The sequence below is a fragment of the Capra hircus genome, chromosome 17, assembly GCF_001704415.2.
Source record: "Capra hircus breed San Clemente chromosome 17, ASM170441v1, whole genome shotgun sequence".
NCBI lineage: Eukaryota > Metazoa > Chordata > Mammalia > Artiodactyla > Bovidae > Capra > Capra hircus.
Genome location: NC_030824.1, coordinates 15,823,870 through 15,850,873, shown reverse-complemented (window position 1 = coordinate 15,850,873; position 27,004 = coordinate 15,823,870). Strand labels below are relative to the sequence as shown.

Below are 27,004 nucleotides of genomic sequence, written 5' to 3'. Positions count from 1 at the left end.
ATATTGGAAGCTATTTAAAGATTTGTTGAATAAATTAATGAATCAATGACTGACCCATGTAGAACTGTATATGTGGCTTATGTCAACTTAGTTGACTTTCAAAACTCAGTAGCCTACTAAATCATATTCAGTCTTTTAATTAATGGCTCCAAAATTCACACACTCAGGGAAGTTCCCCACGTCACCAGGCCCAGGGCCCTTCCCCAAATCAAACACATCCTCTCGTAATAGCTGTCTAAAAACTATCTTCCCTTCCTTCACATTTGTCACAGCTGCAGTTCTACATTTATTCTGTAAATGTTTATTTCATTCGTCTCCATGAACTTGAGTGAACTGCTGGTGCCATTAAAGCAAGGCATCCCTTTCCACACACAACTAAAACTCCAACAGAGAGTGGGTTCTCAAAAAGTATTTCTTTTTTTTTTTTTTACTTTTACACAAATGCTGATAATAGTTTTATTCATAACAGCCAAAATCGGAAACCCAAACTTCCAATAAATCAATGAATAATAAATGATGTTCATCTACACAGTGGAACACTAGTCACAAAGAGAAAGAGCTCTGAAAACACAGAGCTACTCAGTTGAGTCTTTAAAACATGTCAAAGTGGAAGAGTACATTATGCGAAATACCAGCCTGGATGAAGCACAAGCTGGAATTAAGATTGCCAGGAGAAATATCAACAACCTCAGATATGCAGATGACACCACCCTTATGGCAGAAAGCGAAGAAGAACTAAAGAGCCTCTTGATGAAAGTGAAAGAAGAGAGTGAAAAAGTTGGCTTAAAGCTCAACATTCAGAAAAGTAAGATCATGGCATCTGGTCCCTTCACTTCATGGTACATAGATGGGGAAACGGTGGCAGACTTTAATTTTTTGGGCTCCAAAATCACTGTAGATGGTGACTACAACCATGAAATTAAAAGATGCTCACTCTTGGAAGGAAAGTTATAACCAACCTTGACAGCATATTAAAAAACAGAGACATTACTTTGCCAACAAAGGTCCATCTAGTCAAGGCTCTGGTTTTTCCAGTAGTCATGTATGGATGTGAGAGTTGGACTGTGAAGAAAGCTGAGTACCGAAGAATTGATGCTTTTGAACTGTGGTGTTGGAGAAGACTCTTGAGAGTCCCTTGGACTGCAAGGAGATCCAACCAGTCCATCCTAAAAGAAATCAGTCCTGAATATTCATTGGAAGGACTGATATTGAAGCTGAAACTCCCAATACTTTGGCCACCTGATGCGAAGAGCTGACTCACTGGGAAAGACCCTGATGCTGGGAAAGACTGAAGGTGGGAGGAGAAGGGGACAACGGAGAATAAGATGGTTGGATGGCATCACCAACTCAATGGACATGAGTTTGAGTAGGCTCCACGGGAGTTGGTGATGGACAGGGAAGCCTGCAGTCCATGGGGTCGCAAAAAGTTGGCAGGACTGAGGGACTGAACTGAACTGAAAGTGGAAGAAGTCAGACACGCTAGATTACATTTTTTGAATGACCTGCCTCTTGAAAAATCTGTATGCAGGCCAGGAAGCAACAGTTAGAACTGGACATGGAACAACAGACTGGTTCCAAATAGGAAAAGGAGTACGTCAAGGCTGTATATTGTCACCCTGCTTATTTAACTTCTATGCAGAGTACATCATGAGAAACGCTGGACTGGAAGAAACACAAGCTGGAATCAAGATTGCCGGGAGAAATATCAACAACCTCAGATATGCAGATGACACCACCCTTATGGCAGAAAGTGAAGAGGAACTAAAAAGCCTCTTGATGAAAGTGAAAGAGAAGAGTGAAAAAGTTGGCTTAAAGCTCAACATTCAGAAAACGAAGACCATGGCATCTGGTCCCATCACTTCAGGGGAAATAGATAGGGAAACAGTGGAAACAGTGTCAGACTTTATTTTTTTGGGCTCCAAAATCACTGCAGATGGTGACTGCAGCCATGAAATTAAAAGACGCTTACTCCTTGGAAGAAAAGTTATGAGCAACCTAGATAGCATATTCAAAAGCAGAGACATTACTTTGCCAACAAAGGTCGGTCTAGTCAAGGCTATGGTTTTTCCAGTAGTCATGAGAGTTGGACTGTGAAGAAGGCTGAGCGCCGAAGAATTGATGCTTTTGAACTGTGGTGTTGGAGAAGACTCTTGAGAGTCCCTTGGACTGCAAGGAGATCCAACCAGTCCATTCTGAAGGAGATCAACCCTGGGATTTCTTTGGAAGGACTGATGCTAAAGCTGAAACTCCAGTACTTTGGCCACCTCATGAGAAGAGTTGACTCATTAGAAAAGACTCTGATGCTGGGAGGGATTGCAGGCAGGAGAAGAAGGGGATGACAGAGGATGAGATGGCTGGATGGCATCACGCACTTGATGGACGTGAGTCTGAGTGAACTCTGTGAGTTGGTGATGGACAGGGAGGCCTGGCGTGCTGCGATTCATGGGATCGCAAAGAGTCGGACACGACTGAGCGACTGAACTGAACTGAACTGAACTATTGTTAGATAACTGATGGAGGTTCAAGGAACAGAGCCATACCTGCCTTTCCCCTCAGGAGGCTGTGTGACTGGGAATGAAGTGCTCAGACTTTCAAGTCCAGCTCTCTGTGTTAGAATTCCATCGGACAGATGATCCTGGGCAAGGCGCTTAATCCCAGGACTTCAGTTTCCTAGTTTGTAGAAGGCTCACACACCCATTTAACTAGCACGGTTGAATGAAGACAACTAGAGAAAACAGTGCCCAGGAAGTATTCAGTTGCTCAGATACAGAACGTGTGGACATTTTAGTTTTAACTACTGCTAAAGGGCCCCTTAATGGAAAGTTTTCCAAAGAGGAAAGATTTAATTAAACCTTCCCAGGAGCCATCAGAGTGCTGGGTATTTCGTCTTCATAAAGCCAAGAGGAAATCAACTCACGCAACTAGGCTCTCAACCAGGTTGGAGAGAGCGCCGCGCCAAATATAAAGAGCCCCGGTGGGAAGGCACCAGGAAGTCCTCCAACGGATGGGGGAAATGAGAGGGATCCCAACCACTCCTCGGCTTCCTCCTCAGGCGAAAGCCCTCGCCGAGGCTCCTGCCCGGACTCAGACTCTGAGAGGACGAGCCCCGGGGCCCAGGCGCGGGCTACCGGGGAGGCGGCGAGGCCGCGGACTCACCGCTGAAGCTGAAGTCGGCGGGGACCCGCGAGTGTTCTGGGAGCTGCGGGTGGATGACACCGCTCATAGGGCAGGCGCGGGCCGGCGCAGGCCCCGGAGGGCTCAGGCGAGGCTGGGAGGGGAGCCTTGAGGATGAGCGCCCCGGAGCAGGTGGCGCCACCGCCGCCGCCACCTCCGCCGCCACCTCAGCGCCACCGGCTCTACGTGCAACGCTTACAGCCAAAACCTTCACTGCCGCCTGCCGGCCACCGTCGCTGACCCTTGAGGTTACGCAAGCGCGGATCAGCGGGCTCGCTGATTGGATGCGCCCACGTGACGGCCGTGTTCGCTCCGAGGTGAACCCGCGCCCACTCGTCAGGATCTCCAAGAGGACTTGGAGGAGGCACGTCACAGGGTTCCTGGACACTTGGACACTATTTAGGAGGATCGGTGGGTTTTGCTCCCAGGCCTGAGGGGACGTACCCTCAGCCCGCCTTATCTGACGGCGAGGAGTCTCTGGCTCGGCTAGGTCTCCGATTGTTGGAGGAACCCGCTCCCTGCAGAGACCCGAGCTCTGGTCTCTTTGTGGTGTTTGATCTCGCTCCAGCTGTAGGCAGAGCTGCTTTGTGTCAGCCACGCTTTACAGATAGGTGCGCTGAGGCTCAGAGAGCTGAATCCGCCTGGGGAGTTGGCACTAGTTGCAGTGTTTCTGATTCTGTTAAGGTAGGACGGTGGGCTGATTAAGTGCCCTGAACTGGAGATCCATCTGGGCCCCCCTCCCGGACTAATCTCTTAACTAATCTCTTAAAGTTTACTGAGAGCCCAGGCTCTGTTACGGCGGTAGAGATACGTTGATGATTATGGAATAGACCCTGATCACCAGTTTCGTGACCTTAAGTTTTGTGTAAACTTGACTTAGTATCTTTGTACAGCTGTGATGATGAAATGAGCCACAATCAGTACGTGGCTAGAACTGAAGCGTCATCTTTAGTTGGAAGGAAGAAGGAAGCCAGTGATGGGAGAGTTGCCGAATTATCCATTAGCAGGAGTATGAGGCGGAGAAACTGCTACCCACTCCAGTATTCTGGCCTGGAGTTGCAAAGTGTCGGACACGACTGAGCGACTTTCACTTTCATGATGTCCTCAATGAGAATGAAAGTCAACCTTTCAGGTCCAGACACCCTTTTCATCTCTGTTAAGCCCTCACACAGAACATGTTGACACTTTTTGGAGCCTATAAATAAATTTCTCCTTCCATCATTAACTTTGGCCTTGGCATAAGAACATAAATAAAACCCCAAATGCAAATAATCTCTACACTTTTCATTTCAGCATTCATGCCCCAATCCAGCAAATTTCCAATTACATAAGAAACACACTGTATCATCTTGAACATTTACTTCCTAAGAATTCTTTCTTTAGATTTTTATACTTTATTTAGTCCTTATGGTGGCACTGAGGTGACTCCCATGAACATGCAGGCTGTCTTACCAACCTGTTTTGCTCTAACCGGCTCCTTAGACATCGTATGAGAAACTTCAAGATTTTCAAGGGGAACTGGCTGCGAGTAGAATTTTGTTGTTTTTGTTTTCCCAGGTTTTTATTTAAGATCTCTGAAAAATTTGAAACAATAGTACAATGATCTCTCATATACCTCTCGTCATGTGCCTTTCACTAATTATTAACATTTTGCCACATTTATGTCTATTCCTGTGAAAATGTTTATGTATCTATATATACATGTAGCTGTTGTGTGTATATTTTTGTTTTCCCCGAACTTGTTGAAAGTAAGTTTAGGAAAGAGGCAGTGAAGATCAGGAGGTCATCGCCCTGCTCTGTAGGAGGGATGATAGTGTGGTGGCATCATGAGTGCCAAGAGGAATTGAGTACAGGGCACCCTGAGAGAGTACAGGAGAGACTGCTCATCTGTCTCTTCTGGTGGCCAGAAGAGGTTTCATGAAGGAAGTGACAGGCAAACTACAACCCGAGGGACAATGGGCAGTTATTCAGGTAATGGATGGAAGGGAGCATTCAGGCCAGGGAAACTGCATATGCTAAGGCCTGGCCACAGGAGGAGGGCATCACGTGTTCAGTGAAGCTGCTGTGGACGTGAGTGTTGAGATCACCCAGGCTAAGGTGAAGTACAAAGGAGAGCTGCTGCCCAGAGGGGAGAAGAAGTTCTCAGAGGGCCTTTTCAGGTGGCTTAAGGGGCTGAGAGTTTATCTTGAGGATAGTGGAGAGGCACTGGAGATTTTAAATGGGGGTAGGACATGATCAAATTTGCAATTTTGAATGAAGAGGCAAGGGGACCACTTAGGAGGCTGCTGCAAAGGTCTGTGAGTGAGATCATGCAGTGGGAATGAAGAGAGTAGATGGAGAGCTTTGGGAGGAATGACCAGTCACACCGAGCACCAGAATGGAGGTGTCTGGCTGGAAGACTGAGGAGTTGTCATGGAGGGCAGAGACACTGAGTTCAGCTCTGGTTGTGTCTGAAATGCTGGTTGGAAGTCAGTAGACGTGCAGGTGGCACCTGAGTGCCAGGACAGAGGTCGACTTGGAGGCAGTGAAGGCTAATCATGTCCTGTTTCTGCTTCACAGCCTTGGCCCCAACATGTGCCTAAGGCAGCTTCTGCAGTCCTCCCAGCTCCAGTGGGCTTGGAGGGCGGCCTTCCTGAAACACGTTCAGGGCAGGCACCCGGGAGCCTGGAGATGGACACATTCTGGAGGCGGCCCGTACAGAGCAGTGATTTTTGACATGGGCGGAGTTCTGCTTCCTTCTCCAGGGAGAGTGGCTGCAGGTGAGTCTTCATTCTCCTTCACCTTGGGAGACCGGGGTGCGTGGGGTGGGGGAAAGGAGGGTGGTGAAGGGAGATGACAGTGTGTTTCAGTGGGTGCTATTCTTGCCCTTGAATCAAATTCCAGGCAACAGTTAGTGCTGCTGAGGATCTTGGGCAAGTGATTTCACTTCTCTGAGTCTTAGTTTCCTCATCATTAAATTAGAGCTAATGGTCTGTACATCTTTGGTGCTAGGAGATGGTTAAGTGAGATTATTCATGGAAAGCACTTGATTAGCAGACTGAGTGCTTGGCTCATCTGAACTTCTCAAAAAATGACAAGCTGCCATTGTTATTGTCAATGTTATAGGTAGAATTTAACTACCTTTCCCTGAGAACTACTTGTGAATGCTGAAATCTGCCGCCTTCCCCGCTGTGATCACAACCTTTCCTCTTCCATCAACCTCCCTCTACACCTGCTTTTGTTACAAGACAAACGTCTAGGCTCTGATCCTTCCTTTTTCAGCTCTTTTTGGTATTACCTTTTTATGCACTCAGTTGAACTGACTTAAGTTTGATTTGTTTGGCTTGAAGTGTTAGAAAACCTAACAGAACATTGACTGAAACAAGATTGAAGTTAAATGTGTTTTTTACGTGAAAGTCCAGGTGTGTGTCTTGGGCTAGTGTGTTGCTCTGTGGTATCAGGGCCCTGGGTTGTTTTCCTTGTGTTGCTCTGCTGTGAGCACACCCCATTTCCACTCTCACCTCGTGGATCAGGTTTGGCTGCTTCACTTTCTGCCATCACATGTGCATTCTAGCCACCAGGAAGGACCAGAGGTCTCTGTTCTTTTGACAGACTGTGGTTGCTGATTGGGCAGTTTTGTATGCTAAATCAACCCAAGGTCAGGTTTTCTGTGCCCCTGGTTGAAAAATTACCGAGCTTTGCTAACTGGTTGAGCTATTTTTTGTTTTATTTTGTTTTTTAGCTCAGCTGCAAGTGAGCCCTCAGGCTCTCTATTCCTCCACTGATATTCCTCTTGAACTTACTACAGGGCTGTTCCAAACTCCCCTCGGAGCCATCATACTTCTCCAGACCAAACCTTGGCAGATAGCTCAATCTCTGCTTTTACAGCGAACATCAAGATCACTTGGCAGGAATTTTCTCAGCTCTTTCCAGAACACCTTGAGAAGCTGTTCTCTTCTTTCTACTGCTACTGCCACTGCACATGTTGTATCCCTAAATTCTCCCACCTGCTTGATCACAGCAGCCTCCTAACTGCTAACTCTACCTCTCGCCTCTGGGTTTTATACCCCCTCCACACAGCCCCTAGAACTGCCCTTCTAAAACACACATCACATCTTCTCCCTTCCCTCTCCTGCTTCAGATCCTTGACTGCCTGCAGTTTTTTTCCCTTCAAGACCAGAAGCTTTACCTGGTTCCAGGGCCTCTCACAAACAGCTCTCACGTCCTTTTTTCACACCATTTGCCATGTACACCCACATTTCAGCTACCTTCAATTACTTGATGCTCTTTAAAATTGCCAAATGTGTTTATACTCCTGTGCCTTTGCAGGTTCTGTTCCCTCTGCTTGAAGCTACCCTTCCTTGCCTCCTCTGCCTTTTCAAATCCTGCTTATACTTTTAAATGATATGTTATTCAGCAGTGCCCGGAATCTTTTGAGTACTTAGTAAGGCTTGTGGTTGTTATTGACTTGTGTTTTTATCTTATAATGCTTTTGCAATACCAGGATTTTCATTTTTCTTGTCATCAAAATCATCTGTGTTTTTCTTTATGGCTTGAGTGTAAAGTGTCTAGGCTAAGGAAGTCTTTCTTTCCTTGACATTCATAAAGATGTTGTATATTGTTTTATAACTTTAAGAGGGTTTTTTTTTTTTCTTTCCTGATTTGGGTATTTAGTCTTTTGAGAATTCATTTTTGTAATTGTGAGAAACAGAGATTTAATCAATTTTTTTCTATTCAGAAACTCACTTATGCCAACCATATTTATTAAATAGCTGGTACTAAAAGTATATTTCATACTTTGGATTTAAAAAATACAAAGGCCAATTTCTTATTGTCACCTCCATCCCTTCCCCGCAGTTCTAGCCTTCATTGGTTATCATTGTGAAAAATTTGTTTATCCTTCCGAAAATTCCCAATATATACACAGGAACGTGTGTGTGTGTGTGTGTGTGTGTGTGTGTGTGTGTGTGTGTGTGTGTGTACTGTGTCTACACTGATTGGGTCATGCTATACAAACTGTTTGGGCTTCCCTGATGACTCAGATGGTAAAGAATCTGCCTGCAATGCAGGAGACTTGGGTTCAGTCCCTGGGTTGGGAAGATCCCCTGGAAAAGGGAATGACTACCCACTCCAGTATTATTGCCTAGAAAATTCCATGGACAGAGGAGCCTGGTGAGCTACAGTCCATGGGATCACAGAGTTGGACACAACTGAGTGACTACCACTCTCGCTTTTCGTACAAACTGTTAGATGTACCTTTATTTTTTTCTGATCTAGTAAAATGCCTTGCCAAATTTTCTACATCAGTAGGCATGGGCTTCCCAGGTAGCTCAGTGGTAAAGAATCCACCTGCCAATGCAGGAGACTCAGGTTCAGTCTCTGGGTTGGGAAGATCCTCTGGAGAAGGGAATGGCAACCCACTCCAGTATTCTTGTCTAGAGAATCCCATGGACAGAGGAGCCTGGCAGGCTACAGTCCATTGGGTTGCAAAGAGTCGGACACCACTTAGTGACTAACCAACAACAATAGCAGGCATAGGTCTAGTTCAGGAATTAGCAAACTTTTTCTGTCAGGGGTACTATTCAGCTCTACTATTGGAGCCAGCAGCAGCCATAGCAATAGTCAACAAGTAGGTGTGATTATGTTACAGTAAAGCTTTATCCACAAAAGTAGATCGGAGACAGATTTGGCCCCCAGGCCATAATTTGCTGACCTGTGACCTAGTTTACACATTTTTAACATCTATGTGGCATTTCATTATATGAATGTACCATGGTCGCTTTAACAAGCCCTTTATTAGCATACATGTAAGTTTCTAGTTTTCACTGTAAGCAGTCTGCCCAACAGTGGTATACATAATCTTTGCTTACATTTATAAATATATCTTTGGGAGAAATTCCTGGAAGCAGAATTGCTACATCAATTGTAAATGTGCATTTAACATGTTGCACTCCATAGAGGTTGTGCTTATTTACACCCACATCAGCAGCGTAGGAGAGAGAGCCTTTCCTTGCATGCTTACCAACTCTTAAGATCCTAAAAATTGTTCTAACTTTAGTTCTAAAATTAAAGAGGTATTATTTGGGTTGAGTTTTAAAAGACCTGCTGTTCTCAGAAGACGTACTGAGTTGGTCCTGTTGGTGATTTCTGAAGAATGAGATTGCTTTGTCATTCTGTTTTCTTTTTTATACCTTTCTGTGTTGTCTGAAATATTTTCAGTGCACAGCCACTACATTAAACAAAAACTTTGTGTTAAGTATCTTATATCTTAGATATAATTATGGATGCTACATGTTTTTGCCCTATAAGCAGGTATATTATAGAAAGAGAAAACCCTCTTGTGCAGGAAAAAGTATCCACTATCCCAGCATTTCCCTAAGTACACAATAGTAATCCATCCACTGCTTTGGCTCTTTACAGACAGAATTTTGTTATTTTTCAAAGACACCATCCTCCATTCGAATGTTTCAGTGTACCAGCTACACTGCCCTGAAGGATTACTTCAGTTTACCAAATGAAGGGTTTGTTTTGGAATGTTGTCAGAATCTGATTTATTCCCTCATGTACTTCCATACCACGTGCCAGGACCATGTGAGTGACCTAATATATTGTTGCTGTTGTAGGTTAGTTGCTAAGTCATGTCCGACTCTTTTAAGAGCCCATGAACTGTAGCTGGCCAGGTTCCACTGTCCATGGAATTTTCCCAGGCAAGAATACTAGAGTGGATTGCCATTCCCTTCTCCAGGGAATCTTGCCAACCTGAGGATGAAATGCATCTCCTGCATTGGTAGGTGGATTCTTTACCTCTGAACTACCTGCGAAGCCTGACCTAATACATGTGAACCAGCTAATGAGAGACCAGGGAAGAAAATTCATAAAGTAGTGTCCAGCGTCATCTCAAGCTGGTGGCATGGACTGATGCTTGGCAGCAGTGTCCCCTCAGTCACACAAATTATTACTGCTGTTCCCTGGGAGGTCTAAGGCTGAGATTTTCCATTTCCTGAATTTCTCTGAATTCCCGATAGAACCCACCTGGCACCACAGTGATGCCACAGAACCTGTGTGGTAACTACCCTGCTCCCCAAACTTGAGCTGTTTGTCCATATATTGTTTCACTTACCATGTGTTTTACTTTTGGTAGAGTGGGAGGTACAGAATCATATCCCTTCTGGAACTATAGTGAAGGCCTTGATCTCAGGTGGTGAAAATGGGCCCTGGATGAAATTTATGAGAGCAGAGGTAACAACAGAAGATTTCTTACAAGAATTTGGGAGACTTTGCTCTGAAATTGTAAGTGATAAACACGCTTGAATTTCAGTATTCTTTCGTCTAGAATAGTGGATGCAACACTCATCCATTAAATTGGTTAAGCTAAAAATGAAGAAGGGAAAACCTAATAACCCATTATAAGATTTTAAGTTATTTCTTCCATCCCCAGGTACTCAATTTTAACTGCATGAATGAAAAATAAAATATTATGTATATTAGCTATTGTTTATGTGAAACTGGAATTGTTGCATAATGGCTTTGATCAGAAAGCTTGTTTAACGCAGTGATAACATTGAGCCTTTCTCTGGGCTATGCATTGTTCTAAGCTCCTTATTTATATTAACTCCCATACCGTCACAATATAATTGCTAAAATATAATTTAAAACATAGTGAAGTTCTGTGGATGGATGGTGGTTTTGGTTAGATAACAATGAATGTCCTTAATGTTATCCAAACTGGTTAAAACAGTGAATATGATGTTATGTGGTCTTACCACAATTTTAAGTAAATGAATAAATATTTATATATATATATATATAGAAAACATTCTGCTAAGTCATAGAAAGCCAGCCCCAAAGACTACATATTGTACGATTCAATGTATATGAAATACCCAGAACAGATAAATCTATAGAAGTAGGAAATAGAGTTGTTATTTTCTAGGACTGGGAGTATTGGGGAATTGGGGGCAGGGAGGCAGAAGAATGGGTAGTGACTGCTAATAGGTATGATGTTTCTTTTTTGGATGACGTAAATGTTCTAAAACTGTTTTAAAGGTTTTACACCTTTGTGAATATATTAAAAAGCACTGAATTTTACAGTTTAAATGCGCCACTTGTGTGATATATGAATTGTATTTCAGTAAAGCTGTTGTAAAATAAGTGTGTGTGTATAAAATAGCAGGCTTGCCATTGCAAATTTTGAAACATGATAAAATAAGAGGTTTTAAAATCCACAGAGACTGAATTTAAAAATCACAAAAATTGATCAGAAACTGACATTCAGTTTGTCATGCTGAAGCTGAGACAATGCAGAATCATCAAATCTCTGGGTCATTAAAAATTAAATTATATCTGCTTAATTCACTTTTAGGGTTTCATGTATCCTCTTAGAGTCTTCAGAATCTTTTTGAAATTGACAGTGAATGAGTGAAATAAAGAATTCATTTAACTGGAATATTGATATAAATTGCTCCATTCCCTAACCACTATAATTCTAATTCTAAGCAACTTTTTACAACCTTATATGCAAAGTTCTGCCCCAGGGCTGAAAGAGAGAATTCCTTTTGGCAGCAAGCCAGAGGCCTGGAATATGTGTTTTTCTGTGTTGGTGATAAGCTGTTCTTACTCTTAATGATGGCTGGTTCTCTTCTCTCCCTACCTCCAATCTTAGTCAAAGACCTCTGTGCCCGTGGACTCCTTTTTCTCTCTGCTGACCAGTGAGCGAGTGGCGAAGCAGTTTCCAGTGATGACTGAGGCCATATCTCAGATTCGGGCTAAAGACCTTCAGACTGCAGTCTTGAGCAATAATTTTTATCTTCCCAATGGGAAGAGCTTTTTGCCCCTGGACCGGAAACAGTTTGATGTGGTAAGCTGACAGGGATCCAGAACAATCTGAATCAAGTCTCTGTCCTTACTTTAGGATGCAGCATTAACGCTGCCTCTCAGTAGGTCTTGAGTGGATGGGATGGTTATTCACACAGTTGACTGAGTTAGGATTAGACATGATAGGTGGGAAAGAGGACTTGCAAAGTATCACTGAGCTGTGAACAAGGTTATTTATGGGCTTTGATAACTGGGTGAAACCTCAGGTTCAGAGACTGCCTTTCATCTGGACTTGAACCTTAGTCATCAGCTATCAAGGATTCCCAGGTGGCACAGTTAGTAAAGAACCCACCTGCCAGTGCAGGAGACACAAGGGCTGCAGGTTCCATCCCTGGGTCGGGAAGAGCCCCTGGAGTAGGAAATGGCAACCCGTTCCAGTATTCTTTCCTGGAAAATTTCATGGACAGAGAGCCTGACAGCTTATAGCTTATGGGGTTGAAAAGAGTTGCATACAACTGAATTCATATAACAACAACAGCATCAGATAACATATGTACTTTGATCAGCCCTCACCTTTTAATGGGCCCTTTGATCTTTTCAAAGACCAACCCCATTGCCCTCTATTTCTGTGGCATTAATCCTTAGACCATTGCTGAGCAAACAAACTTACTGCAGGAAAGGAAGTGTCTAATATAGTTGCTACTAGTCACACACATGGCTGTTAAACACTTGAAATGTGACTAGTGGCACTGAGCAACTAAATTCTATTTCAACTGAAATGTATATCATCACAAATGACTAGGGGCTGCCATATGGGACAGTGTGTGAAGGGCTAGACTATCAAAGGACCTGAGAAGATTCTGAGTCAGGAGATGGTCTTCTGTGCCAGGAGGTTACTTCTGTGAAAGACTCCCCATTTTCCTCAAAGGAAGTATCTTATCATTATCCTGGGACAGATAGAAATTATTGACAGATGACTAACTTAAACTTCAGTCAGAAAACACATTCTTTCACAGCAGTGGCTGTGTACTGGGCACAGGCTAGGCATGAAGGGCTATTGTGTTCAATGCAACTGACAGAAGTCCTGCCCTCAGGAATATACATTCACCACATATCAGGTGGTCAGCTGCCACATGTGACTAGTGGCTACTGTGTCAGACTGGGCAATATAGCATTTCTATCATTGTAGAAATTTCTATTGGATAGTGATATTTTAGAACATAAAATGTAATCAGGGGACTTCTCTGGTAGTCCCCTACTCTGCTTCCCCTGCAGGGGGCAGGTTCGATCCCTTTTCAGTGAAATAATACCCTGCATTCCATCCAACATGGCCACACACACAAAAAAACACACAGCTATTGAAACAGACGAGCGGAAATTCAGAGTTCAAATATGGGGAATTAACCACCCAGCCTAATGCTCTCTTCATCTCCCACCTCCTCATTCATCCTTATACAAACCCTGTCAAGATAAGAGTTCTCTTCCCTCTGTACCCTTGCCTGGCTCCTTACCCACTTTGATTCTTGGTTTCCTGGCTTGTCCACAGCACAGCCTTTCTCCAAGCATCCTCCCCTTTGGGGGCTCAGGGACCTCAGCCATATTTGGATCCTGTCTGCAGCTTGCTGTGGGCAGTAGCTCTGATTCCCTGAACCGCAGTTTCCTCACCTGTGGTTCAGGAGCAGCAGTTTTCTTTCTTTAGGGTGGCTGTGTGGATCCCAGACTATAATACATACAAAGCACTTTACAGAGTGCCTGGCAGATTATTTTCAGAGATTCCTTCCCTCCACTGCGGCAATGGGGATTATTATCTTGATCTGGACAAAATAAGTTTGCCAGGCTCACACTGGGCCCTTCAAGTGTTTAAGGACTTGTGAGCTTCTTTAACACAATGGACTCATTTATGCAGACTTCACAGACTCTCTGGTAGGTGCTTTCAGGCAGCTTTTTCTGATCCATTTTCATATCTTAGGTCTGCAGACGACCTGGAGTGTTGAAAATCTATTTCCTCAAGAGCAAGAGTGTACGTTTTTATCCTCTAAAGCTATGAGGAAAAATATTTATTTTGATAGAAGTAAATCTGGGCTTCCCAAGTGGTGCTAGTGGTAAAGAACCCACCTGCCAATGCAGGAGAGATAAGAGACGTGGGTTCAGTCCCTGGGTCAGGCAGATCCCCTGGAGGAGGGCGTGGCAATCTACTCCAATATTCTTGCCTGGAGAATCCCATGGACAGAGGAGCCTGGCAGGCTACAAATGGGGTCACAAAGAGTTGGACGTGACTGAAGCAACTTAGCTTGCACGCAAAGCTAATATAACCATTCCTATGATCCCCATCATCTTTGGAAGCTGTTCCTAAACTTTTCAATAATATTATGGGACTCTGTTTCTGCTGAGGTGAATGTGGCCTTTAAATTTTGGTCCTCTAATTTGTTTAAGTAAAAATGTTTACATTATATTTTATTGTCAAAGAACATGCGATCTAAGATTTACCATTCTAGCAGTTTTTAACAATATAGCATAAGAAGATTAGCTGTATTTGCATTTTTGTGAAACAGAACCCCAGAAAATTTTTATCTTGCAAAACAGAACATAAGGAAAAGGCCAGGGGTCTTATCCAATTTAAATCTCAAGAATTTTTTCCCTTCCCCAGATATAGTCACCTGAGAGGAGGTGTCTGCTTGCCAGATGTGGCCCAGGTCCCCAGAGTTTGCTCCCCTCTCACCTCTTGTCTCAGCTGTCCAGATGTGCTCCTTTCCTGTCGTGTGATGCCTTCATTGGTGTCTGAAACATCTGGCTTCTCCACTGCCCACTGTTGAGGTTTTCTTCAGAAGGAATTTCTCTGTTTTCTTTGAGCTCATTCAGGTCCTTAGGAGACCGGGAAGAATAAGTAAGAGTAAGTTACTCAACATTTATTTACCTGAAAGGGCAGTTCTCCTCCAACCTTGAACAGTGGGAATTTGGAGGAGAGGGAGGGGTCCTCAGATTTGTCCTTGATCTTGGAGAGCAAGGGTCAATTCAGGAGTGAATGAGGGATTTAGTTCTATTCTTAGGACAGACCCAGAGGGTATTGGTTACAGGCCTCTATGGCTGTTTTAGACCTGCTTACAGGAGATTAAGCCCTGGGGTCAATGTCAGAGGACTTCCGGGGGTTGCTGGATCAGAGGTAGCCTGACACTGAGACAGCTTTTCAGGGTTCTCCTGAACCCTCAGATGCCCCCCACCAGTTCTGGACCTGATAGAGTTTGAGGCAAGGTTCTCAGGATAGAGGAGGCTCTTTGCATGAAACCTGTCTTTGCCATTGACAGTATCTCTGGTGTTAGTCCTCTTGTCTAGGTTGAATATAGCTCTTTGTTTAGTCACTTCTGAAATATGGATATTAAAGTCATGTTTCTTTCAAAACAGTAAATACTGCCTTTCTTTCTGAAAACATGGTGAAATACTTACCCTAAAACTGAAATGTGCAGCTTTTCTTCTGTTCCACGCAGCCACAATACCTAACATGAGCAGAATGCTGTGTCATTTTGGAACGCCTTCCAGTTTCACTAAGTTTCCCAGCTACTGTTAAGATGGGTAAGATGGCTATCAGTGTTTCCAGTTTCCTGATGAGTATATCCAAATCACTCCACTTAAAAAAGCAACATCATTTTATATTATGACATTCTTAAGTTACCTGTTATGACAAATCTCCACTCTCCCTCTGGTCTTCTTTTCAAAAAGACATACCAGGGTATAACATGGGAACACCACTTTTAGGGATGTTCATCTCTCCTTCCTGCCTCTCCCTCAGGTCGTGGAATCCTGCCTGGAAGGTGTCTGCAAGCCAGACCCCAGGATATACAAGCTGTGCTTGGAGCGGCTTGGCCGGCAGCCTTCTGAGTCCATCCTTCTTGATGATCTTGGACCAAATCTAAAAGCAGCTGCCAGCCTTGGTATTCATACTATTAAGGTAATGGTCACTGTTTTTTGAACCCCTTTGTGCTTCAGACACTAGGGTGGGTATTTCAGTATAGTCCTCTTACACTCAGAGTTGGAGTTGCCTCTGGTGGTTTTTGCCCTTGCTGCCAGTCTTTTTTTTTTTTTTTAATTATGAGGTCTAGTTGACTAGCAACTTATATTTTCAGTAGGAAGTAAGAAGGCATTTTGAGAAAAGAGTTACACAGGGAGGTGAATGGCAGGCTTGAGACATTTTGGGTGACAGTCCTGCTGGCCTGTTGATGCTGTTCAACTACCAGCTACTTGGACCGCTTCAGTGCTTTGAAACAGGAGAAGCCGTGTGTGTGTGTGTGTGTGTGTGTGTGTGTGTGTGTGTGTGTGTGTGTGTGTGTGTGTGTGTGTGTGTGTGTGTGTGTGTGTGTGTGTGTGTGTGTGTGTGTGTGTGTGTGTGTGTGTGTGTGTGTGTGTGTGTGTGGAGGGAGGGGGTGGTGGTCTCTGTTCAGCTTTCTACATTTAGGTTTTCATTATTAGGTGATGGGCCTATAGGGGCAGAATGGATACTCCAGTACAATATTTTGCCCTCCTGGCACAAGGGAGTATTAATGAACTTTTAACTGGCACTCTCTCCAGCAGATAAAAGAGTTTAATGTGGTTAGGAATTAAATGGGGGTGGAAAGTCATTCTGAGGCTTTTTCATGAGCTGATTATGCTGGCTCCAAAGTCCTTGCTTAGAGAACTGGCTTTTGTTTATATTTCCCTCTAAAAATGTACCCTCTTAGAGAACAGGTAGGAGGAAAGGTCAGGGTTGTCTGGGGATCCATGCTCAATATTCTCTTTGAAACCAGGTCGATGACCCAGAGACTGCAGTAAAGGAATTGGAAACTCTTTTGGGATTTCCATTGAGAATGGCTGTTCCAAACACTTGCCCTGTGAGAAAGACAATGGAAATTCCCAAAGACGCTTTGGAGAAGTACCTCAGAGACTTACTGGGGACCCAAACCACAGGTAGTTAAGTTTCTGCATTTTGGTAGAGGCTAGGCTTTCAGTCTGGCTCTCACTTTCTCTTCTAGTGGAATATACTGGAGATAAAGATGCCATGTAGTGAAGAAAATAGCTGTTGGGCCCTGCAGACCCGGGTGCTGCTCTGTTTTGCTTGGGAAGAAGCACTGAGCTCCTTTTCTATGGGTCCCCAGAGTGTACTTGGCCCTTGTTCCACATGAGACCATGGCGTGGCAGCAGTTGCCTGCAAACAGCTGTCCTGGGGGAGAAGAACTTGCAGTATGTGCCTCGGGTGTTTGGGTCTTTCTGATATTTTTGAGATGACAGCCTGTTTTGTGAAGATGACTTAAAAAGTCTCATGAGTTTAAAATGAGACAATTTGTCTTCATCTTTCAAAGGTCCCTCTCCTTTTTCATATTCCACCCTCAGAAAAACAGGTGCTTCAATAACTTTAAAAAAAATTTTTTATTATAGTTTCATGACCTTTTGAAGAAATTTCTACCTGGTGATAAAGTTTGATCCTTGAAAGTACTCTTTGTATGCAGCTTCATGTGAGGATTTTTTTCCCTTGATGGATTGTTGTAGCACCTTTACATAGTTGAGGGAACCTTTCTAACCAGACCAGGCAACTCAGGCAAACTCCCACTGCCTGTTCTTCTGATCAAGTGAAATGAATCTTATGTGTCAAGTTCATCTCATTGGGAAGACCAGAGTTAATTAGGCTGTTTCTTTCTGTTGCTGTTTTGTTTTGGCTTTGTGGCTGCGGGATCTTAGTTTCCCCTCTGGTGGCCCCTGCAGTGGAAATGCTGTGCTTAGTTGCTCAGTCATGTCGGACTCTGTGGGACCCCATGGCCTGTAGCCCACCAGGCTCCTCCGTCCATGGGGATTCTTCAGGCAGGAATACTGGAGCAGAAGTGCAGAGTCCCTGTATAAACTATTTCTGCAAGGGAGCCTCACAGTTTAGCTTGATGGAATGGGAAATTGCATCTCCTGAAAGCAGGCCTCTATATAGCTGTTTTCAGCTGTCACACTAGTATCAGGTGTGATGTGCCCAAGCATGGGGTGAGGGACACACAAGGGCACCTTTTGTCCTTGGCTTAAAGCATTCCAGTTAGCAAGATGGGTTGCCATGACTGTGCTTGTGGTTGGTAAACAGAACTATAAAGCTTTTTTCATGGAGCAGAAATAGGCAGGAAGGCCAAACTGGACACCTCCCTGCACAAAGTGAAAATTGTTGTGATGTAAATTCAGTGGCATTATACATTATAATGTGACATTGGAGATTTGACCCAGTCATGTCTGGGACCCAGGGAGGAGATGCTTTCCTTATAGTGCATTCCAAATCAGGATGCTCTTTGTCCATGTGCAGTACTCATTAGAAAGAAAGAGTCTCTGTCCACATCTGTCCTCCAGAGCTGGTTTGAGTTTTCCTTCCTTTCAAACTTACAGGCCCATTGGAACTCCTTCAGTTTGATCATGGGCAGTCAAATCCCACCTACTATGTCAAGCTGGCTAATCATCAGCTGGTTCTGAGGAAGAAACCCCCTGGGACACTCCTTCCATCCGCGCATGCAGTAGAGAGGGAGTTCAGGTAAATTTTCAGGGTGAGAGTTGTGCTCACTGTCCCCAGTTTCCACAGCCCAGCCCCTGGGCTGGCAAGTCAGCACCCCATCATAGTGTCTTGAGATATTTAAAATTATAAGTATGATGCTCCATAATTATTTCAGATAAGAACATGTCACTTAATTTTAGGAGCTTGTTTTCTCTATCTAAACTTGTAGGAAACAAGACTTTTTGAGATTCTACTAAATGGGGCTATTGCCCAAAGAGTTGAGTTGATAGTTGTTGAAACTATCCGTGAGTTGATAGTTGTTGAAACCTGGGATTCCGTATGTGAATCTTCCTACTTCTGTATATGTTTGATATTTTTCATAATAAGATGTTTAAAACAATAATGTGTTATAACCCATCCCAAGTAAAATCTTTTGCTTCACAAATAGGAAAATTTAAACATAGTAGGTTGAGGCTTCCCTGGTGGTCCAGTGGACAAGAATCTCCCTTGCAATGCAGGGAACACTGGTTAGGGGACACCAGTTCGATCCCTGGTCTGGGCAGATCCCACATGCCTCGGAGCAACTAACCCTGGGGCTACAGCTACCGAGACTCCTCTCTGGAGCCCAGGAGCTGCAACTGCTGAAGCCTGAGCACTCTAGAGCCGGTGCTCCATAAGGGAAGCCCACATGCACACCACCCTGAAGAGTAGCACGCACTCTCTGCAACTAGAGAAACCTGTGCACAGCAATGGAGACCCAGCACAGACAAAATAAATAAATATTAAACAAAACAAAATAAAACATAGTAGGTTGAAAAACCTAGCTCCAAACCCTTGGTCAGTGAGTAACAGCGTGATGACTGGGCTCCAGAGTGGAGCTTCCTCTCCCAGAAGACTTTCTCTGCCTCCTCCTCCACCTTCCAGCCTATCATATTCTGCAGAAGGAAGGTTGTGGCAACTGCTCAGGAAAATGTGATTTTAGCTCTTGGCCTCTTTCTCATTATTTACTGTCTCTCCTCTGACTTTTTGGCTCCTTGTGTCTGACTGTGTATTACAGCTACTGATGACTGACGTTTATGAAGGCTTCGGGGTTCATTTGTGAAGCCCACAGAAGTCCAATAGCTATTTGTGAGCATTTATATTTATATATGTGCCCATGTGATAGTATGTGCTTACAGAAGAGAAACCCTGAAATGTGAAACTTACCACTATGTATGCATTCTGCTTGGGGACTCTCTCCAACTTGCCAGTGTTCTGAGGAATTCTGGACTGTTCGAAGGACATCCAAAAATCCAAAATGTACAGAATTTCCATTTTAGTAAAGGAATAAAATGTGTACTTGAAGATGAAACATGTATCTGCTTATAAAATGCCAAATCAAATTTGGAAAGCTGGGAAAACAGTATAACACAATTTGTAAAAACCTCAGGCTAGTCATATTTTTATACCTAATAATTCCAATAGAGGATCTCTCTTTAAAAAGTAGTTCTAAATAGGGAGAAAACCTTTATGCATTAATATGCTGACTGCAGTGTCATTTATAATAAAAAAAATGGAAATAACCTATAGATGCAGTAATCAAGAAATGATTTTGCAAACCTTGGTATTTCTATTTGTTGGAACAATAATAGTAATAGCTAATACTTACTGAGTGTTCAGTATGTGTCAGGCACTATAATACATGCTTTGAATATATTATTAATTCAGATAATTCTCAGCAACCCCCTGATATGGTCCTATTATGACCCCCATTTTATAGAAAAGGGAAGCTTAAAAAAACTGAGCAACATGTCTAGTGATATATAACTAGTATGTGAGGGATGGAGCCTGGCTTCACACCCAGGGGTAGTAGGATTCCATAGCCCAGTCTTAATGATTATACCGTGATTGCTGCCAATAAAAGGATGCCTGTAATAAAATATATATGATAAAATCTTAATGTAGCAAAAACAGATACAAACTATATATGTCTTAACTACTTTTTTTATTTTTTGTAAAGACTTACACATTGAAACATTAGGAGAAGGCAGTGGCACCCCACTCCAGTACTCTTGCCTGGAAAAACCCATGAACTTCCTTACATGTTTCATAAAATTTACCAGTAAACTCATCTGGGCCTGGAGTTTTTTTATGAAAAGGTTTTTGCTTATGGGTTCAATTCAAAAAATATTGGATTATTTGGGTCTTTTATTCCAACTTATCTTAGCTTTGGAAGTTGTAATTTCCAAGGAATTTGTCTGTTTATACTTTTAAATATATAAAATTGTTATAAATATATATAAAGTTATATATGTCCATTTCATATGAACAATTAAATTTATTGTTCAAAATATTCCCTTACTGTCCTTTTACTGTATGTAGGATTTCTAGGAATGTCCCCTCTTTATGATTCCTGCAATTGACTGATAATTTGTATTTTCTCTCTCTCTTTCATCAGTCTACTTAAGGATTTATCATTGTGTTGACGAGTATAAATGCTTAGTTTTATTAATTTTTCTGTTTATTTTCTATTTCATTTAGTTTTCCTCTGAGCTTTATTCCTTTCCATCTGCTTACTGTGGATGTATTTTTACCTTCTTAGCTATAACCTTACATTTTGTAAATGTAAATGATTTACATTTTCCTTCTTTTCTAACATGAGCTTTCAAAGGTATGAATCACTTTCTAAGCTCATCTGCATCCAAAAAGTTTTGACATGTATTATTATTATTATTATTTCACTTTTCACTTTCATGCATTGGAGAAGGAAATGGCAACCCACTCCAGTGTTCTTGCCTGGAGAATCCCAGGGACGGAGGAGCCTGGTGGGCTGCCGTCTCTGGGGTCGCACAGAGTCAGACACGACTGAAGTGACTCAGCAGCAGCAGCAGCATTATTATTACAGTTTGAAATGTTTTTTAATGTTCCTTTAATTCCATTAAGGTCTTGGAAATAACTAAGATTTTGATACTTGGAAACTTACTAGGACTTATTTTATGGACCATTACATGATAAATCTTGGTGACTGGACTGTGTGCACTCATAAAGAATGTATATCCTGTGGATGTTGTGTGTTATGGAACTGTCCATCAGATCAAGTTGGTTGGTAGTGTTGTTCTTATCTTACTACTTCTAGTTAGTCTGATAAAGTCAGTTAATGATAAAGGCATTCTGCAGTCTCAGTTATGATTGTCAGTTTGTCCATTTCTGTCTTTAATAATGAAATTTTCACTTTAGGTATTTTAAAGCTCTGTTATTAGGCACATACACATTTATTTTTTATTTTTTTAATTGAAGTATATTTGATTTAATGGTATGTTTAATTTCTGCTATATAGCAGAGTGACTCAGTCATACATATATATATTGTTTTCATATTCTTTTCCATTGTGGTTTGTCACAGGATATTGAATAGAGTTCCCTGTGCTATACAGTAGAACCTTGTTATTTAAGGCACATACACATTTATGATTATAATATCTTCCTGGTGAATTAACTCTTGTATTGTTCTGAAATGTCTCTCTTTATCTCTAGTATTTCTCTTTGTCTTAAGTCTCTTTTTCTGATATTAATATAGTTACACTAGCTTTCTTATGCTCACCAATTTCATGGAACTTCCCTTTTTATCCTTTCATATTTTATTTATTTTTTCTATGTTTTTATATTTAAAGCATATTGTCTCGCTTTTGTATCCAGTAGGACAATTTTTGTCTTTTAATTGGAATGCTTATGCTATTAAATTTAATGTAATTATCAATATATTTGACTCAGGTCTATGATTTTCCTATTAGATCTTTGTCCCATTTCTCTTTTGTTCTCCTTGCCTTTTTGCCTTCTTGGGTCAATTGAAATTTTTAAATTTTAGCATTCCATTTTGATTTTTGCATGTACCATTTTAAAATCAAAGAATAATCTCAAGAAAATTTGATCACCTTATTCAGTAGTGTCTCTCATCTTTGTTCTGCCAGGATAATGAAAGCCCTTGCAAACGCTGGAGTCCCTGTCCCCAAAGTTCTTGACCTTTGTGAAGACTCAAGGTAATGTTCAGATTTATTTTTTCCATTGTATATTCACGCTACAGAAAAGTCCATAAATTAACTCAATTTCTAGTTTGCTAGAGTAAAGACAAGTAAAATTCAAGTAGAAAAGAGATTTTATAGCAACCTCCCCTAGAGAGGTTTAAGTTATCCTGAAAGATAAATGCCTGCTTTCAGGAGAATTGGTAGGAAGCATCTTCTCTAACATTTAAAGAGCATACGTCCATCTAGCTTCATGTTGTTTGTTTTAATTAATTTTTTTATTGTGGGCTTTCTAAACTGTTTTTGAATTGTGTTATAATATACTTTCTGAGTCTCTTTTTTCCTGATTTTTTAATTATGAAAAATTTGAAACATGCACAGAAGTTGAAAGAAGAAAAAACAGTACAGTGAGCACCCATTTACACTTCATCTAGATGAAAACATCAGTTAACATTTTGCCGCATTTGCTTTCTATGTATATATATATATGTATGTGTGTATATGTAAGCGTATGATATAGATAAAATAATTTTATAGAAATAGTTAATAATTATATAAACATTTTCTAATTTACTGTTTTGATAAATAATTATATAATTGTTTTATAAGTAAGTAAATATATTTCATATGTATGTAATTATTATTCACTGAACCTTTTGAAGTAAGTTGCAGACAGCATGTATCTCCTAAGAATAAAGACATTTTCTTTCATAACTCCAGCAGCAGTATTATACTTAAACTAAAAATAATTTAAATTTTCAAGCCAGGATGAATATTTATAACAGTAGAATTTTCAAAACAACTTTTCAGAGTACTAAACTGATTTCTAGTAGTAATGAAAAGATTGATTAATGACATTTTGGTATGTCACCTTAATACTTTGGGGTATTGTGTATGCCATTCATTTCACTGAATAATGATGAAAATAATGTCAACAACAAGAAGGGGTATTTATCAAACCCTCATGGAACCAGGCATTCCCTCTATATTGCTCCCTTAATTCTTATAGCTATTCTTTGAAGCTTTATAGATTTAGTAAAAACAATGCTCAGAGAGGTTTAATATGTTCCTCAGGATCACAATTCTAGGAAGGGCAGAGGTGAGACTTAAGCCTGGTTCTTTGTGACTCCAGACCTGACCTCCCCACCCCCTGACCCAACATGCTGCTTTCCTATATTATCACAATCCCATTCCGAGTAGATTCCAAAGAGAAGAGAGGCATGCTGGCAAGGAAGTATAGACAGGGATGTTTATGTGTGGCTTAGCTTGGGGAAGGAGTACTTCTAACTTCCACTTATATGCAGAGGAAAAAGGAAGTTTCCAGTACTCTGGGTCTGAACTCCCACCCAGCACTTATAGCTTACACACAGGACAGAGCAGTGCCCTAATAGCCTACCACATCACAGGCCACTGAAACACCCTGTTTATGTCCCTCCCAGTGTTGTCGGTACCCCTTTCTATCTGATGGAATACTGCCCAGGCCTCATCTACAAAGACCCCTCTCTGCCAGGCTTGGAGCCCAGCCAGAGGCGGGCCATCTACACTGCCATGAACAGAGTCTTGTGCAAGATTCACAGTGTGGACCTCAAGGCTGCGGGCCTGGAAGACTATGGGAAACACGGTGAGCACAGGGCCCCTTGTCTTCTGTGCTGATGTTTCCTCACTGGTCCCTTGCTTTCATGATTTCTACTGTGCCAGGGTTTTAAGGCAGCATTGGTAAATGTGAGGTGGGCTTGTTAGCATCCTACTTGGAAATCCACCTTCATTTTAGTGGAGGTGTTGTTTACCTAGATGTTTTGTCCTGAGATAAATCCATCCATGGACTATAGAATCTCTTTTCCCTTCAAATTTTATCTCACTGTATTCTTTTTTTCTGATACCGACTGGCCTAAAGTACTTAAGATACGTATTTTCTTCTCCATTTTTTACCATTTCCTCTAAATATTCTTTTCAACAGGGATAAATTTTTTTAAATGCCATTGTACCAAGGTATTTGTATAATTTGTTGCTGCTCTTTTCTTTCTTTTTTTTTTTTTTAATTGTCTGAGAGCTCCAGTTGTTGCTCATCCTTGTAAGCACTTTGTGTTGTCAGGATTTCCCTTTTCCTTTCTTTTTTGGAAGTCAGTTGTATTGAAAGGTAGCATTTTATGAATTCTGGCAAATGCACACGGTTTTATAACCACCACCACAGCCGTCTCCGTGCTTTTGCATGCAGATACTTTAGCATGAGCCAAAGAGTTTCACGTTTCCCTGCAGCATTCAAAATTATCTGACTCTCATGCATTCCTGACCGTGGTTAAAAAGAATCTTAGTAAGCTGTATTTTGTTCTTTCCCTGCTTTTAACTAAAGCATGCCTATTCCTCTAGGACTGTATCAAATGCCGCAGTATGTATCCAATGTACATCAACTTCCTGACATATTTTTACCAAGTTTCCTAAAATTCTATCAGTCTGTAGGCACATGATGTGAGGCCTCAAAACTAACCCTTTGAGAAACTTTGCTACCACATAGCAGGCTTGCTGAGTTCCCAGTCACAATAAAGGGAGTTCTCTGCCCTTTCCACTTGTAGCCAGATCTGTATCAAATGCTAACTTTTGACCAGAATCACCAATTTAGTGGGGTTCCCCTCCATCTTGGTGGTCTCACTGGAAGATATTTATAATAATTTATTTGTTGTCTATCCAAAATTTTGAACTGTTGGAGATGACCCTTGAGAGTCACTTGGACTACAAGAAGATCCAACCAGTCCATCCTAAGGGAGATCAGTCCTGGGTGTTTATTGGAAGGACTGATGTTGGAGCTGAAACTCCAATACTTTGGCCACCTGATGCAAAAGAGCTGACTCATTTGAAAAGACCCTGATGCTGGGAAAGATTGAGGGCAGGAGGAGAAGGGGACAACAGAGGATGAGATGGTTGGATGGTATCACCAACTCAGAGGACATGAGTTTGGGTAAACTCTGGGAGTTGGTGAGGGACAGGGAGGCCTGGCATGCTGTAGTTCATGGGGTCGCAAAGAGTCAGACATGACTGAGCAACTGAACTGAACTGATCCAAAATTTCACTTAACTGAGCATCTTATATTTCATCTGGAGCCCTGCTGCTGCTGCTGCTAAGTCACTTCAGTCGTGTCCGACTCTGTGCGACCCCATAGGTGGCAGCCCACCAGGCTCCCCTGTCCCTGGGATTCTCCAGACAAGAACACTGGAGTGGGTTGCCATTTCCTTCTCCAGTGCATGAAAGTGAAAAGTGAAAGTGAAGTCGCTCAGTCGTGTTCAACTCTTTGCAACCCCATGGACTGTAGCCCACCAAGCTCCTCCGCCCATGGGATTTTCCAGGCAAGAGTACTGGAGTGGGTTGCCATTAGTTACTAGTAAAAGGGCCAGTAGGCAAAGACAACAGATGTTGCCTTTATTGATCTATTGTTTCAGGATGGAAAGAGCCCTGGAACAGAAGTTAGGTGCTGATTTGTGGGGTGACCTTGGGCAAACCCCATTACTTTATCACAGTTTTCTCAAGAATAGAGGTTGAGTGAAAAAGCCCTGCCCTGCCCCTCTCACAGCGTTGATATGACAAGCAAAGGAGATGGCACCTGTTCCAGTGCTGTGAATGGACAAAGTCTCTGTCGCATGAAGCAGTGGGCAGTGTGACATCCCATTGCACAGTGAAGAGAGAACAGTTTAAGGAGGGCTCTTCTATGCGCTGAGTGGATCCTTTGCCTTTTAGTTTTAAAGTGGACTGTTCTGATATACTTTCCACTGACCTACTAGGTTGACAAAGAAATGAAGCAGAAATCTGGTCTGATTTCATATAATTCAGGGTCAGGCTTCTGGGCCGCTGGCTGTGTCTTGAGGCTTAGTACATAAAGCAGCTTCCTCAGATTTTACATTCACTGGTCCAGCTACAGGGCCATCAGATATTCTTTTCAAGTATCCTGTAATTTCTCAAGTTATGTTAGAAATCCAGCTGCTGGGCAGGGCACAGGCTGTGTATAGCTAATACACCATTTGTGTAAAATTGGTACATTTAAATAAAATTAATTTATTTGCACATGTGAAGAATATCCTCAAGAGCATGCCTAAGAAATTGGTCTCTTGGTTTGCCTTTGGGGAAAAAGGGCTGAGTGGCTGGGCAGGGGATTGGGGATTTATTGTACACCTTTTTGTCACTTTAATTTTGAACCAGGTGAATATATGATTTGTTGAAGAGAACAAATATAAATTTGTAAGGGAAAAAAAGGACATAAACATGATTTCTGATGGAAAGGAACTTTTGACAAAGATCCCTTTAGGTCCAATCTAGTTATCATAAAGAAATTTTCCACCAAGAACCTGTAGAGAGCATAATTCCCTTTTCTCATCCCAGAGGGCAGGCTGCTTTGGGGAGGAAGGGTGTTTGTGCCTTGGCAGGCCTGCTTGAGGCCAGTGGCCAACAGAGCAGAAACACAGGGACAGCTGTACCTGCTTCCCATGAGAAGGGAGTGTGCATAGCACTGGGGGGGGTGTGTGCATGGCGGGTGGGGGGACATCCTAAATCCACATAGGATATTAACCTGAGGG

The 27,004-nt window shown here is 42.3% G+C and overlaps 1 protein-coding gene across 2 annotated transcripts in view; it reads left to right on the top strand.

The window, feature by feature from the left end:
- LOC102181144 (acyl-CoA dehydrogenase family member 10) overlaps positions 3,478–27,004 on the top strand; it is a 48,955-nt gene continuing 25,428 nt past the window's right edge. The window contains exons 1-9 of one of the 2 annotated variants that reach the window (XM_018061233.1): positions 3,478–3,585; positions 5,734–5,933; positions 10,295–10,443; positions 11,816–12,010; positions 15,752–15,910; positions 16,743–16,902; positions 18,346–18,487; positions 22,395–22,463; positions 23,885–24,066. In XM_018061233.1, the coding sequence (XP_017916722.1) occupies positions 5,747–5,933; positions 10,295–10,443; positions 11,816–12,010; positions 15,752–15,910; positions 16,743–16,902; positions 18,346–18,487; positions 22,395–22,463; positions 23,885–24,066 (1,243 nt within the window). In that variant the 5' untranslated portion in view covers positions 3,478–3,585; positions 5,734–5,746. The other variant, XM_018061234.1, reaches the window with a different exon arrangement.